The sequence below is a fragment of the Podarcis muralis genome, chromosome 14 (genome assembly GCF_964188315.1).
Source record: "Podarcis muralis chromosome 14, rPodMur119.hap1.1, whole genome shotgun sequence".
In the NCBI taxonomy this organism is placed as follows: Eukaryota; Metazoa; Chordata; class Lepidosauria; order Squamata; family Lacertidae; genus Podarcis; species Podarcis muralis.
The window spans coordinates 13,897,303-13,912,830 of record NC_135668.1 but is presented as its reverse complement, the minus strand read 5'-3'; the positions used below and the strand labels follow the sequence as shown (position 1 = coordinate 13,912,830).

At 44.9% G+C, this 15,528-nt stretch overlaps 1 protein-coding gene across 1 annotated transcript in view; it reads left to right on the top strand.

Moving 5' to 3' along the window:
- Positions 1–292: 292 nt before the first annotated feature.
- Positions 293–15,528, top strand: part of ATP8B4 (ATPase phospholipid transporting 8B4 (putative)) — a 111,953-nt gene continuing 96,717 nt past the window's right edge. The window contains exons 1-4 of the mRNA XM_077918800.1: positions 293–828; positions 5,412–5,516; positions 8,275–8,343; positions 10,885–10,943. Coding sequence (XP_077774926.1) covers positions 8,316–8,343; positions 10,885–10,943 — 87 coding nt within the window. The 5' untranslated portion in view covers positions 293–828; positions 5,412–5,516; positions 8,275–8,315. The remainder of the gene's footprint in view (positions 829–5,411; positions 5,517–8,274; positions 8,344–10,884; positions 10,944–15,528) is intronic.

Below are 15,528 nucleotides of genomic sequence, written 5' to 3'. Positions count from 1 at the left end.
GCACCAGCTGAAGTTTCCAAACTGTCATCAGAGGCAGCCCTATGTATAATGCATTGCCGTAATCTTTTAGCAGTGAATGAGCCGGGCTGGGGACAGGAGCAGGGCTTATTGTTATCACCCATCTGGTGGGCCCAGACGGGCGGCTCTTCTACACTCAATGCAGGCAGCAATTCCTTAATATTTCAGCTGAGCAGTCTCCTTATTGAATGGCTTTCAGCAGAATAAACAGGACTGATAAACCCAGGTCGGAGAGTATTGCTGAAAATGGTGCCAGAGAAAAGGATTAGTGCCTCCCTCTGCGAGAGAGTTGGCATAATTCAATTAGTTTGCTGCACATCGTTATTGCCTTTGTTCCTGCTTGCAATTTCTCCGTTTTCTCTGGTAAACACTTTTTTTGGGTGGGAGGAAGTGGGGTTGTGGGAAAACATGTATTCCAGCAAATGCTACAAGTTAATTAATTAGCAGGTTGAGGGTCCCCACCTGTCTGCATCCCTGGTTTCTTATCTTCTGGCTGAGTTTCTGCCGGACTCTGTGCAGAAAAGCTGTGCTGCGGGCGATCTACCGAGCGCTTGGCGTCGGAACAAAAGGAACTCCCAGGGCATGCTTCCTGAAACACTCTGTGGGTTGTTAGCAGCAGGTGAGGCACTACGAGCAACAGCCGAGTGCCAACCGCAGCTGCGTGGGAAACAGCTGCCCCTCCACGCTCGGCACATCTGCCTTTTTCTAATCTCACATCCAGCCTTGTACTTTCCTGTTGTTGCTCTCTTGCAACCAAATCCCTTGGTCTGTTGATAGGTGAGGATGGTTCCAGCACGCGCTTCTCCACTGGTAAGTGGCAAAAACAACCCACGCATCTCCTTATGGAGGTTATTTTAAAGTTTATGCCTTCCAGACCCAGAATTTGTGTGTGATAGACAGAAAGACAGCGAGAGAGATGTGTTATTTTTATTTTATGAAGCCACTTTGATGTGCCTATATTAAAACTGAAACCCATACTTCTAGATAGCAGTTAAGACCGATTGTGTAGGAAACTGCCTCATTCCATACCAGATTTGTCCATCTTCTGGACAAATCCGGCCAGTCTTGTGGTCTTCAATCGGCAGTCTCAGGCAAAGGGTCTTTCTTGTAACTTGCGACTTGATCTTTTAATTGGAGATGCCAGTGTTTCCCCCGGATAGATGTCACGGACCAGGGGATGCCAGGGACCTTCTGGGTCGAAGGCATGAGCTTTCCTACTAAGTTACAATATCGCCCCTTATAAAGTTTCTGGAGGAATTGCTACATTGTCCTCCATCTACCTTGGTTTTGATTACAGTTTAAGGGGAAGGACCAAAACTCAGTGGGAAAGCAACTGCTTCCATGTGTAGAAAATCCGGCCGGCCGCACCGGGCGCAACATCTGGGGTTAGGGCAAATCCACGGGCTAGGGGGCGCAAATCCATGGGTTAGGGGGCGCAAATTACTTGCCTTGCCCCGGGTGCTGACAACCCACGCTACGCCACTGTCTCCAAGTAGAGATTGGAGACAACCCTGTCTAAAGACCTATAGGGAGAGCTGCTGCAAGTTGATAATATTGAAATAGCTGGACCAGTGGTAGAAGGCAGCTTCCTTTGTTTGTCCTATCCTCCCAGTTTTTTATTTTTCTTTTAAGGTATAGAAAAGAAATTTAAGGTGGGCTAAGAATAAAAGTGGGACGCGGGTGGTGCTGTGGGTTAAACCACAGAGCCTAGGACTTGCTGATCAGAAGGTCGGCAGTTCGAATCCCCACGACGGGGTGAGCTCCCGTTGCTCGGTCCCTGCTCCTGCCAACCTAGCAGTTCGAAAGCACGTCAGAGTGCAAGTAGATAAATAGGTACCACTCCGGCGGGAAGGTAAACGGCGTTTCCGTGCGCTGCTCTGGTTCGCCAGAAGTGGCCTAGTCATGCTGGCCACATGACCCGGAAGCTGTACGCTGGCTCCCTCGGCCAATAAAGCGAGATGAGCGCCGCAACCCCAGAGTTAGTCACGACTGGACCTAACAGTCAGGGGTCCCTTTACCTTTACCTTTAAGAATAAAAGTGGAGAAACAGATATTTGCAGCACACACTTTACTTTGAAAGCACCTTCCCACCCCTCAAAGAGTTCTGGGCACTGTAAAGGTAAAAAGGTAAAGGACCCCTGGACAGTTAAGTCCAGTCAAAGGCGACTATGGGGTTGCGGCGCTCATCTCGCTTTTCAGGCCGAGGGAGCCGGTGTTTGTCCCCAGACAGCTTTCCGGGTCATGTGGCCAGCATGACTAAATCATTTCTGGTGCAACGGGACACCGTGATGGAAACCAGAGCGCACGGAACCGCCGTTTACCTTCCCGCCCCAGTGGTACCTATTTATCTATTTGCGCTGGTATGCTTTTGAACTGCTAGGCTGGCAGGAGCTGGGACAGAGCAACGTGAACTCACCTTGTCGTGAGGATTCGAACTGCCAACCTTCTGATTGGCAAGCCCAAGAGGCTCAGTGGTTTAGACCACAGCGCTACCTGCATCCCGGAGCTGGGCACTGTATTTTGCTTGGAATGATAACTCTGTGAACTGCATTGCCCAGAATTCTTAAAGGGGGTAAATGTGCTTGGAATGTGCTTTAGAGACACAGTGCGTACACAGGTATTGCCCTAGTGGGAACTCTCAGTAGGGATGAGCAGGGTACCTTTTCGAGACCCTAAAGAGCAGCTGCGAGTCTGTGTAGACAATACTGAGCTAGATGGTCTAACTCAGCGTATAGGGCAGTTTCCTATGTATTCAAAACCACTACCAATCCTGGTTTTCATCATGAAATATTTTTTTAAAGGGGGAGAAATGAAGCCCCTGTGCGTTGCTGCAATCAGTAACGTCTCTGTTTACTTCTTTCAGCTCTTCTAGAAACCATGGTCTGTAGGTATATCTACCCTGCAGGCACAAACAGTTTAATAGTTACCAGGGCACCATGGGAACAGTGCTTCTGTAAATAGTGCTTGAAATGTCAAATCATGGAAAGGTCTTGACATGCTTATTGCTGACTAAACTACAATTCCCAAGATTCTTTGAGGAAGGGCCTGATGTTACGGTGAAATGAATCTGATAAAAGGTTCTAAGTGAGGTTACAGGGAACCAGGCAGAGGGCCTTCTCGGTAGTGGCGCCCTCCCATCACAACTATCTGACTTTGAGAAGACATCTGAAGGCAGCCCTGTTTAGGGAACTTTTTAATGTTTTATTGTGTTTTTAATATTCTGTTGGGAGCCCCCCAGAGTGGCTGGGGTAGAAATAATAAATTAAATATATTATTATTATTATTATTATTATTATTATTATTATTATTATTGATGATCACATCATCACCATACATTTGAATCCCATTTAAAGCACTCGGCTTCCCCCAGCGAATCCTGGGACCTGTAGTTTGCCCCTGCAAAGCTACAACTCCTAGCACCCTTAACAAACCACTGTGGCTGGGTGACATAGGTAAGATAAAGGGACCCCTGACTGTTAGGTCCAGTCGCAGATGATTCTGGGATTGCGGTGCTCATCTCGCTTTATTGGCCAAGGGAGCCGGCGTACAGCTTCCAGGTCAAGTGGCCAGCATGATTAAGCTGCTTCTGGTGAACCAGAGCAGTGCACGGAAACGCCATTTATCTTTCGGCCGGAGCTGTACCTATTTATCTCCTTGCACTTCGTGCTTTCAAACTGCTAGGTTGGCAGGAGCAGGGACCGAGCAACGGGAGCTCACCCCGTTGCGGGGAATCGAACTGCTGACCTTCTGATTGGCAAGCCCTAGGCTCTGTGGTTTAACTCACAGTGCCACCTGTGTCCCAGTTAGTTTTGCCATTTTGGCATAATCTAGCATTTTATCTTGCTATTTTTCCCTGGTTGGAATTGTTTCTTACTTCCTGAAATCTCTTTGTTGCCCCCCCCCTCCCCAAACCCTGAAATGAGACCTCTGGGTCTAACACCTGCTGCCTTGTAGTCAATTCAAGTTAATTGCTCTGCCTCTAATCCCCATGTCAGCCTAGCTTACAGCTGCTCCTTCTCACCTGTAATTACTTGACTGTATTTGCACAGGACTGTGTCCTCCAGATTGGGTTGATTAATTCTCGGTGAGTTATAATTGTAATGGGCTGCCTTTATTGGTGTAGGCTGCAGTCCTAGCCCTGTTTACCTGGGAGTAATCCCTAATGTATTCAGTGGGACTTCCTTATGAGTAGGCATGGTTAAGGTCGCGCTGTTAGTCACCTGTTGAAAAACAGAAGAGATGTGGTTTGAAATACGTATGCGACAAAAGCTGCAGACGGCTTTATTTCTCCCCTCCTTCTAGTAAATCTGTATTTCATTGAAAGAATCATTTGTACACAGACAGGGTTGTTGGCGTAAGAAATGCACAACACAAAAATTGGGGAGTTGGAAAACTCTTGCAAAGGGCAGCAACGGAGCTCAGCATATCGCAGGATTACTGTAATAACCTGCAGCTTCATAAGAATTTATATTTAAAGCAGATAATTAAATGAGCAAATTGAATGAATTTGGATATGCAGAAGGTATTAAAAAATAAATTCAAGGAATCACAGAAAGAGGGGGAAGGAAGTCAGACTTTGAAATGTTAAAATGATTGTAAAATTAACGAAATGTATAAATTTGAAAAGTATAAATAAAAACTTAAAACAAACAAACAATGGAACTTGGTGGAGTTTGTCCACGAAGCTGATGGAAGACCGAGCAGGTGAAAAAGTTTGAGAGTTGTCTCACAGTCAAAATGCAGCACATGTTATCTCAGGTGTGTGAATGCAGGGAACCCTCGTTTCATCAAAGGTATATATTCCACTTACTCTGTCACTTGTAAGGCCTGTCGGGTTTAGCAAGACTGGCTCCCAGGGAAATGTCTATGGGATAGCACTTGTGCGGAGCAATCCTGTCAGGGCCGGATTTAGGTTTGATGCTAAAGCTACTGAAGGCAATGGGGCCCTTCATATGTCCAGCTGTTCTTTGTCAACAACAAATTGTCAGGTTTTTTTCTGCTGAATATATGCTATATGGTAATTTATGGACCTAATAGGTATCTAAAGCCATTTGCACATGCAGAATGTAGGCACCCTATATATAAAAGGTTATTATTGAGATAATAATATGGTGTTCGGAACACCAGAAAGGTGGCATAGAGGTGCTGAATTGTGTGTGTGTGTGTGTGTGTGTGTGTGTAAGCTTTATGCCATTTTTTGTGCATTTTGTGGAAGGACAATTCAGAAATGTTTTATTTTGGAGCAGGGCACCACAACATGCTTGGACTCAAGTGCACACTTTGCGGTTTCTCTCTCTCCAATAGCACTTTCGGTTTTTATACTGCAGAAATGTAAGAAGTAGAAGCAGGGCTTTTACTGAACAGATGCTAACTTTCCTTATCTCCTTGCTTAGGGTGGACCTTTTGGAAACTAGAAGATCTCTGAAAAGTAAAGAAGATGTTGTCCTCATGGCATGGCATTGGAGAGCTTTCTCTACAGAGCCATCTAGATTGCTTTGGTAAGCTGTTTATTTATATTTACTTATTTATTCATTATACAGTGGTACTTCGGGTTACATACGCTTCAGGTTACATACGCTTCAGGTTACAGACTCCGCTAACCCAGAAATAGTGCTTCAGGTTAAGAACTTTGCTTCAGGATGAGAACAGAAATCATGCTCCGATGGCGCAGCGGGAGGCCCCATTAGCTAAAGTGGTGCTTCAGGTTAAGAACAGTTTCATGTTAAGTATGGACCTCTGGAACGAATTAAGTACTTAACCTGAGGTACTACTGTATTTATAGGCCACCTTTTTTCTTCCAAGGAGCTCAAGGTACAGTCATACCTCAGGTTACAGACGCTTCAGGTTGCGCATTTTCGGGTTGCATACCGTGCCGAACCCGGAAGTACCGGAATGGGTTACTTCCGGGTTTCGGTGCTCGCGTATGCGCAGAAGCACTAAATCTTGCTTTGCACATGCGCAGAAGAGCCAAATCACAACCCACGCGTGCGCAGACGCGGCACTGCGGGTTGCGAATGCTGCGGGTTGCGAACGTGCCTCCTGCATGGATCACATTCACAACCCGAGCGGCCGCTGTACAGTGGTACCTCAGGTTACAGACGCTTCAGTTTACAGCTAACCCAGAAATAGTGCTTCAGGTTAAGAACTTTGCTTCAGGATGAGAACATAAATTGTGCTCCGGTGGCACGGCAGCAGCAGGAGGCCCCATTAGCTAAAGTGGTGCTTCAGGTTAAGAACAGTTTCAGGTTAAGAACGGACCTCCGGAACGAATTAAGTACTTAACCTGAGGTACCACTGTACATGGTTCTCCTCCTTCCCATTTCACCCTCCCAACAACCCTGTGAGGTATGTTAGGCTAAGAGATGGTGACTGGCTCCAAGGTCACCCAGTGAGTTTCATGGCTGAGAGGGGATTCAAATCCTGTGCTTTGCCAGGTCCTAGTCCAACATTCTTAATTATTATGCCACACTTGCTATATTCACAGGAATTGAAGCGTTCTGCCTCGATCCAAAGAGTGCATGCTGCAAATGAGTTTCCCTCTGTGGAATTCAGGAACATAAGAAAAGCTCTGTTGGATCAGAACGAAAGCCCACCCCAGTCTAGCTAGCATCCTTTTCTCACGGTGGCCAACCAGATGTAGTTGGTGAATAATTGGAATGATCAATATATATAAATATTTTGCTATCCTGAAGGAGTAACTGTTTGTGTGGTGTTATGAGAAGGGTTGTTAGCCTGGTGTATATCTAAATGCTAAGTGCTTTGCAGCAAATGAAGTTATTATCTGAATTGAGGTTTGAATAGAAGCTAACTTTGATCTCGCAGCCAGAAAATTATAAATGGTTCCTAAGAAATAAACTTATTACATGCTAGCCGACCATGATTAAACTCCTAAATGTTGAAGGTTGGGGGGGGGGAAACTCTCAATAAAAGCCCTCACTAATAACCAAGAACTGTTAAAAAAAGGTTTCAAAGAAGAGACAAGCTTAACTGTGAAAAATCGGATGAGGTCACCCGCAGAGCAGGACCGTTTCTTTACCACAATTCTGAGTATCTTCTGATGGAATGAACCATCTTGAAAACACATTGGCTTGCTCTATTAAAAGGATCTCAGTGCACACACACTGAACACTTTTGGTCATCTCTGGTTATTTTCTATAAAAAACAAGCCAAGCAGAGCATAAATAGTAGGGAACTTTCTTTAGCCCAACAGGCTAATGATTGTAGATTTTACCATTGTACAGTAGGCTAGTTTACACACACACACACACACACACACAGGTGCATACCAGTGCCTTCAATCCTAACACTCAAGATGATGATAATAATTTATTATTTATACCCCACCCATCTGGCTGGGTTTCCCCAGCTACTGTGGGGGCTCCCAACAGAATATTAAAAACACGACAAAACATCAAAGTGTTGGTGCTGACCTTTAAAGCCCTAAACGACCTCGGTCCAGTATACCTGAAGGAGCGTCTCCACCTCCATCGTTCTGTCCGGAGACTGAGGTCCAGCGCCGAGGGCCTTCTGGCGGTTCCCTCGCTACGAGAAGCCAGGTTACAGGGAACCAGGCAGAGGGCCTTCTCGGTAGTGGCGCCCACCCTGTGGAATGCCCTCCCACCAGATGTCAAAGAGAACAACAACTACCAGGCTTTTAGAAGACATCTGAAGGCAGCTCTGTTTAGGGAAGCTTTTAATGTTTGATGTATTACTGTATTTTAATATTTGGTTGGAAGCCATCCAGAGTGGTTGGGAAAACCCAGCCAGATGGACGGGGTATAAATTATTATCATTATTATTATTATTATTATTATTATTATTATTATTATTATTATTTATTAAACATTAAAAACTTCCCTAAACAGGGCTGCTTTCAGATGACTTCTAAAAGTCAGATAGTTGTTTATTTCCTTGACATCTGATGGGAGGGTGTTCCACAGGGCGGATGCCACTACCGAGAAGACCCTCTGCCTGGTTCCCTGTAATTTGGCTTCTTGTAGCGAGGGAACCGCCAGAAGGCCCTCGGTGCTGTTATGCCAAGATAACAGCACTAAAAGAACAAGAGCTGGAGATTTTGGAATCCAAGTTAACGGTTCCCATTTAAGAAAACAGGCAAAATTCAAAGTAGCTAATGTTCTACTTTTGATTCTCAAAAGCAAATAACTTTTCAAGGTACTCTCATTGCACAAAACTCGGGCGTTACAGTTTTTCTTCCTGAATATTGCCAGCCTCTGAAATTGTACTGTTTTTCTTCAGGGCAGGTACTGGGACCCTGTGGAAAATAAGCTGGTGTTATAATGCTCTGCAGAAAGAAGAAATTTATAGGTATGTAATCCGTTCAATATGTTTGTGCGTGTGGTGTATCAAACTGTATAGCTGTCCGCAGAAGAAATGTGACTGAAATTACGTATTGCCAGTGCTTTTTTTTCCTGGGGCCACGCATACTCCTAAACATTTTGTGAATCTTCATACTTTTGTCCATTTACTGTATTTATTTTTCCCGATTTGAACTATAAAATGGTGATTTTCTTGAGTCAAAATGAGAGTACCCCTAAAAAAGTTTGTAAGAAAAACCCCCCACTGCATATTGCTAAGAACATGAATAAGAGGCCTGTGACTCTGTGACTTGCACTGGTATGCTTTTGAACGCTAGGTTGGCAGGAGCTGGGAGAGAGCAACAGGAGCTCACTCCGTTGATGGGCAGGCTATAAATAATAAATAAATTATTATTATTATTATTATTATTATTATTATTATTATTATTATTATGCATTTATTTACATTTTATACATTTTTTTAATTTTGACAAACTAATAAGAATAAATAAATAAGAATAAATATGTGCACCCCACCCCCGAGACCATTCCATTGTAACTATCCAACCTCCCAAAATTTCAACACCTCTTGTGATGGTTTGACCCCTTTCCGTTTTAACAGTACAAATTCTACAAATTCTCCTCAAAATCATTTCTCCTGTGTATTCCCTGTCTTACCTTAATAGCGCATGTTAATTTATCGGGTGGTGCTGTGGTCTAAACCACTGAGCCTAGGGCTTGCCGATCGGAAGGTTGGCAGTTCGAATCCCTGCGATGGGGTGAGCTCCCGTTGCTCGGTCCCTGCTCCTGCCAACCTAGCAGTTTGAAAGCATGTCAAAGTGCAAGTAGATAAATAGATACCGCTCCGGTGGGAAGGTAAACGGCGTTTCCGTGCGCTGCTCTGGTTCGCCAGAAGCGGCTTAGTCATGCTGGCCACATGACCCAGAAAAACTGTCTGCGGACAAACGTCAGCTCCCTTGGCCAGTAAAGCAAGATGAGCGCCGCAACCCCAGAGTCGTTTGCGACTGGACTTAACTGTCAGGGGTCCTTTACCTTTACCTTTAATTTATCATTAATAGCTATGCCCCACACCTCTTTAAACCATTCTTTCATTTTATATTCTGCTTGCCCCTTCCACTTCCTAGCTGTAATAATTCGTGCAGCTGTCAATAAATTTGTGAGCAAGTCCTTCCTAGCCTGTGAACCTTCCACCCCATCAAAACCCCACTTATGGAGAAGGGCCGTTTCTGTAGTGGTGCCCAGTCTGTAGGATGTTCTTCCACATCCCACAATAAAGTTGGTGCTGACAGTGATGTTGTCTCAGTGCCAACTAAAAACATAGAGGCAACATCATTGTTAGCACCTGCCTTCTGGCGAGACCATCAATCATGAGCATTGGGACTGATAGGAACTGTAGTTTGGTGAATATAAGGGCCACAGGTTCCCATTTCCGCTTCTGTCTCTGTGACAATGGAAGGCAGGAATGGTGGGCAAAACTACAAGTAAAGAAACTCTGACCAGGGTTGATAGCACCACATGGCTCCTTTGAGCAACAGCCTATTAGAGCCCGAGGCTAATGCTTTCTTTTGGCCTCAAAGAAGAAGAAGAAGACTTTGGATTTGATATCCCGCCTTTCACTCCCTTTAAGGAGTCTCAAAGCGGCTAACATTCTCCTTTCCCTTCCTCCCCCACAACAAACACTCTGTGAGGTGAGTGGGGCTGAGAGACTTCAGAGAAGTGTGACTAGCCCAAGGTCACCCAGCAGCTGCATGTGGAGGAGCGGAGAAGCGAACCCGGTTCCCCAGATTACGAGACTACCGCTCTTAACCACTACACCACACTGGCTCCACAAAGCATGTTGAAGCCAGAACATCTTAAACATGGGAAAAGGTAGTGCTCAGGGTTGATGGGAGTTTAAGTCCAAACACATCTGGAGGGCCACAGGTTAAAAGCGGTGATCATTTTGTTATAAAATTCAATACTTATTATAACATCTAATGCAATTAAATGTTTCACAAATTATATGACTGCCACTATTTATATATTCTGGCTGCGCTGAAATTATCAGCCACAAACCCAGTCTCTCAGAGGTTATTTCATCTAGACATTCATTTTCAGCTTGTGAAATTATCTCCCATGTCCTTCAGACCTTTCACCGCAATGTTTCTTGCCACAAGTTTGGCAAGATGTGTGTGTGGGGGGGGGGGCGTTCTTCCCCCACCCATAGTTTTAGGTTTCATTTCTTTACATTTTCCTTTATCATCTTTACTGCAGATCTCCTGGTGCACATGAGAAATGAAAACTGAAACTATTTTTGCAGAGCAATTTGAGTTTTTAAATTAGCCTTCCCAAATCTTCCCAAACCAGGTGTCCTTCAGTCGCAGTGGACTACAACTCCCATCAGTGCCAGCCAGCATGGAATTGGCTGAGGTTGAAAGTTATTTAAAAGGAAGGAAGGATGGAAGAATAGGAAACAATAAAGAAAACTGGTCTTTATAGAAACCGTATTCTGGTTTGCCTTCTTATGCTTTCATGGGTTTTAATTTTTCAGAGGAGAAGCGGAGAGTGAAAGCCAATAATCGTGAATATAATGAAAAATTTCAGTACGCAGTAAGTACAGTGTTTTGATTGTGGAAACATCCACCAATCAGTGGTTTCCAATTAGCTAAGTATTGCAGACCCCCCTGTTTTTCAAGCTACATTTAAAAATGTTGATATCTCTATGGTAGCTTTTGTTATGTGCAGTGCTTTTTCCCCTGGGTGTACGCATACCTCTAAACATTTTGTGAATCTTTGTACTTTTGTCCATTTTACTGTATTTATTTCCCCTGATTTGAACTATAAAATGGTGATTTTCTTGAGTCAAAATGAGAGTACCCCTTAACCTTTTTTTTTCAAGGAAAAAAGCACTGGTTATGTGCATGGTGCCACGGACCTTCTGAGTGGGTTACCCAGATCCTCTGGGGTCCATGGACCACCAGTTGGGAACTGCAGCATTAATGGTTCTGTTTTTATTTGGGTTTTGTGACTGGACTGGCCAGACATTTTAAGAGTCAAGGCATTTTTTAGATTTATTCTAATGTTTCTTATTTGATTGAAAATCTTGTAGGCCAAAGGTGAACTGCTAAGGTCAGCTAGCTTTTCTGCCGGAAAAAACACCCCCTCCTTTTGCTAATCAAAAGTATCATAGAATTGTAGAGGTGGAAGGGACCCTAAGGATCATCTAGAACTGTGGTTCCCAACGTGCGGTAATTTTATTTTTAAGGGGGGAAGTTCGAGAATGAAGGAGTGTCTCCACCCTCATTGTTCTGCTTGGAAGCTGAGGTCCAGTGCCGAGGGACTTCTGGCGGTTCCCTTATTGAAAGAAACAAAGCTACAGGGAACCAGGCAGAGGGCCTTCTCGGCAGTGGCACCCGCCCTGTGGAACGCCCTCCCATTAGATGTCAAAGAGATAAAAAACTACCTGACATTTAGAAGACATCTGAAGGCTGTTCAGGGAAGTTTTTAATGTGTGACATTTTAATGTATTTTTAATCTTTGTTGGTAGCCGCCCAGAGTGGCTGGGGAAACCCAGCCAGATGGGCGGAGTACAAATAATAAATTATTATTATTATTATTATTATTATTATTATTATTATTATTATTATTAGTTTTTAACAGTTAATGGCCTTTTAGGCTTCCTGCATGTGAATAGGAGTTCACTTTTTGAATAATAAGAATTATATGTCATGGGGTGGGGCATCAGGATTTTAGAGATGCTTAGGTGGGGCATGGCAAAAAAAAAGGTTGGGAACCACTGATCTAGAACAACAGGAATATTCAGCTGTCCCATACGGGAATTGAAGCTGCAACCAGCGGGAGATAACCAGGGCATGTACCACTTTCTCCAAGCCATGAATAAATTTATAAACTTCTGTCATCTCACCTCTTAACTCACTTTTTCTCTGAACTAAGAAGTCCCAAGTGCTGCAACCTCTTTTCAAAGGGAAGTCGCTTCAAGTTTAGTAAGGCGTATGTACACAACACTTCAGGGAAAAACCACAAACCCGGCCTCTCGGAAGTTATTTCATCTTAGACGTTCATTCTCTAGATGAGAATCCTGAAAACGGAATCTATTCCCTGTCACAGTGTACTTTATTTATTCACTTCTCTCTTTAAAAGTCATGTTGGCTGCCTGTGCCTGTTCCCATCAGGGGTGTGCAGTCATACTGAGATGAGAGGATGAGTTAAATCCTGCTCTGCTCATCAGGATTCCATGCAGAAGAAGAGGTTTTCCTTGGAATCCCCTGCTAAAACGACGGTGGAAGGAATTTTTATCTTAGCAGCACCTTGCAAGCCCTGAAGTCCTTGCTTCAGGGCCTGAAACCACTTCACATCTGATGTAGGGACGTGGGTGGCACTGCGGTCTACACCACTGAGCCTCTTGGGCTTGCTGATTGGAAGGTCGGCGGTTTGAATCCCTGTGACGGGGTGAGCTCCCGTTGCTCTGTCCCAGCTCCTGCCAGCCTAGCAGTTTGAAAGCACACCAGTGCAAGTAGATGAATAGGTACCACTGTGGCGGGAAGGTAAACGGCATTTCTGTGTGCTCTGGCTTATGTCACAGTGTTCTGTTGCACCAGAAGCGGTTTAGTCATGCTGGCCACATGACCCGGAAAGCTGTCTGTGGACAAATGCTGGCTCCCTTGACCTGAAAGCAAGATGAGCGCTGCACCCCATAGTCGCCTTTGGCTGGACTTAACCGTCCAGGGGTCCTTTACCTATTATGCATTACATTTGCACCCCAACTTTCTTTAACGAGCTTGCAGCAACCCAATATACAGCCCCCTCCTGCCCCACTAGATGACATAGTTTGTGGCTGGAGACACCAATGTACCCAGTAAGCTTCATCGCTGAGCGAGGATTGGAACCAAGTCCATAGAGTCTGAAGTCTGTTATGCAACACACCATACCAGGCATCTTGTAAAACCGGTTCATGCAACATCACTACATTCCCATTAAAAGACCAGATGTCCTAAAGGAAATTAAATCACTGTGCCAACTCTGGAGACAGGGGCTACCCTGAGCACGTATAACATGTGCAGATTTCTTTGTACTATCGCTTAAGCCAATGCCAGATTTCCCCATTTGTTCCTGACAAATCCCGAAGTGAGTCTGTAAGGCCAATTATCTGTGCACTTTGCTAGGTCTAGACATTTATTTCAGCTGCGGAAGCTTTGCGTAACCTTAAGTCCGACTGTTGATCATGGATATAGTCTTTTTAATTTGCTACAAGTGCTTTAGATTATTTAGATGAGAAACAGCATCAAGATAGTCTAGTCTGAAAGTAGTGGTTGGGTGGATTTATTATGAGCTACCAGGGAGTAGAGGGTGGGGTGGGGCCACTAGATTTGGCTTTGGGATATATTTTCCTGATAAAAATCTGTTATTGGTTACATTTAGATCCCCTTCATCTTTGACAAGAGTGGCTCAAATCAGTGCAGCACATAGGCTAGGCAAGGGATAAAAGTGACAGCAGGTGGAATGTGTATGGCTAGCATTGCCAAGACGCTGATGCGACAAGTAATGTGCCTCATTGGGACTGAAGCGCTGAGCAGGCTCAGTTCTAGCACATCATGCGAGATGTGTCCCTGGACTGGGCAAACAAACAACCACTCCTCCAAGGGGTTTGGGTCTAAGCCAGGGGTAGGCAAACTAAGCCCCAGGGGCAGGATGCGGCCCAGTCGCCTTCTAAATCCGGCCTGCGGACAGTCTGGGAATCAGCATGTTTTTACATAAGTAGAATGTGTCCTTTTATTTAAAATGCATCTCTGGGTTATTTGTGGGGCCTGCCTGGTGTTTTTACGTGAGTAGAATGTGTGCTTTTATTTAAAATGCATCTCTGGGTTATTTTGGGGGCATAGGAATTTGTTCATTCCCCCCCCCCCAAAAAAAATATGGTCCAGCCCCTCACAAGGTCTGAGGGACAGTGGACTGGCACACGGCTGAAAAAGGTTGTTGACCCCTGGTCTAAGCTGTCTGTGCCGGTTCAACACACACAAACCCTCCAAGTGTCCCTACTTTCTTTTCTTCTTCTTTTTAAAATAATTTTTATTTGATTTTAAAAAGAAATAAATATACAACAAATTCGACTGCAAATCCATATAAAGAGATTGCTCTGAATTTCAAGACTCCCCCACCCCAATCCCTTCCGTGGGTCCTAATATCAACATTTACAACTGCATATCTTTCCGTTAACCACTTTTTTTATCCATCCGAGTTATCCAGAATTTTTGTTACATTGCAAGTGAGATTAGGGACGCGGGTGGCGCTGTGGGTAAAAGCCTCAGCGCCTAGGGCTTGCCGATCGAAAGGTCGGCAGTTCGAATCCCCGTGGCGGGGTGCGCTCCCGTTGCTCGGTCCCAGCGCCTGCCAACCTAGCAGTTCGAAAGCACCTCCGGGTGCAAGTAGATAAATAGGGACCGCTTACTGGCGGGAAGGTAAACGGCGTTTCCGTGTGCTGCGCTGGCTCGCCAGATGCGGCTTTGTCACACTGGCCATGTGACCCGGAAGTGTCTCCGGACAGCGCTGGCCCCCGGCCTCTTAAGTGAGATGGGCGCACAACCCTAGATTCTGTCAAGACTGGCCCGTACGGGCAGGGGTACCTTTACCTTTACCTTTAAGTGAGATTAGAATCCTGCTAATGCTTTCATCTGCTTAGAATGGTCTCCAAAATAATTTTTTTAAAGTTCTTTTCTTGGTTCCTGAGCTTTCCAGTTAACTTTGCGATTTCGGCATAGTCCATCAACTTGGTTTGCTATTCTTTCTTGGTTGGGATAGTTTCTTTTTTCCATCTCTGGGCTAAAGTGTCCCTATTTTCCAGGGATGTCCCAGATTTACAGAAGCCATCCCAGTTTCTAATTTGATCCTAGGATGTCCTGATTTTCCTTGTTGTTGTTGTTTAGTCGTGTCTGACTCTTCGTGACCCCATGGACCAGAGCACGCCAGGCACTCCTACCTTCCACTGCCTCCCTCAGTTTGGTCAAACTCATGTTCGTAGCTTCAAGAACACTGTCCAACCATCTCGTCCTCTGTCTTCCCCTTCTCCTTGTGCCCTCCATCTTTCCCAACATCAGGGTCTTTTCCAGGGATTCGTCTCTTCTCATGAGGTGGCCAAAGTATTGGAGCCTCAGCTTCACGATCTGAGCACTCAGGGCTA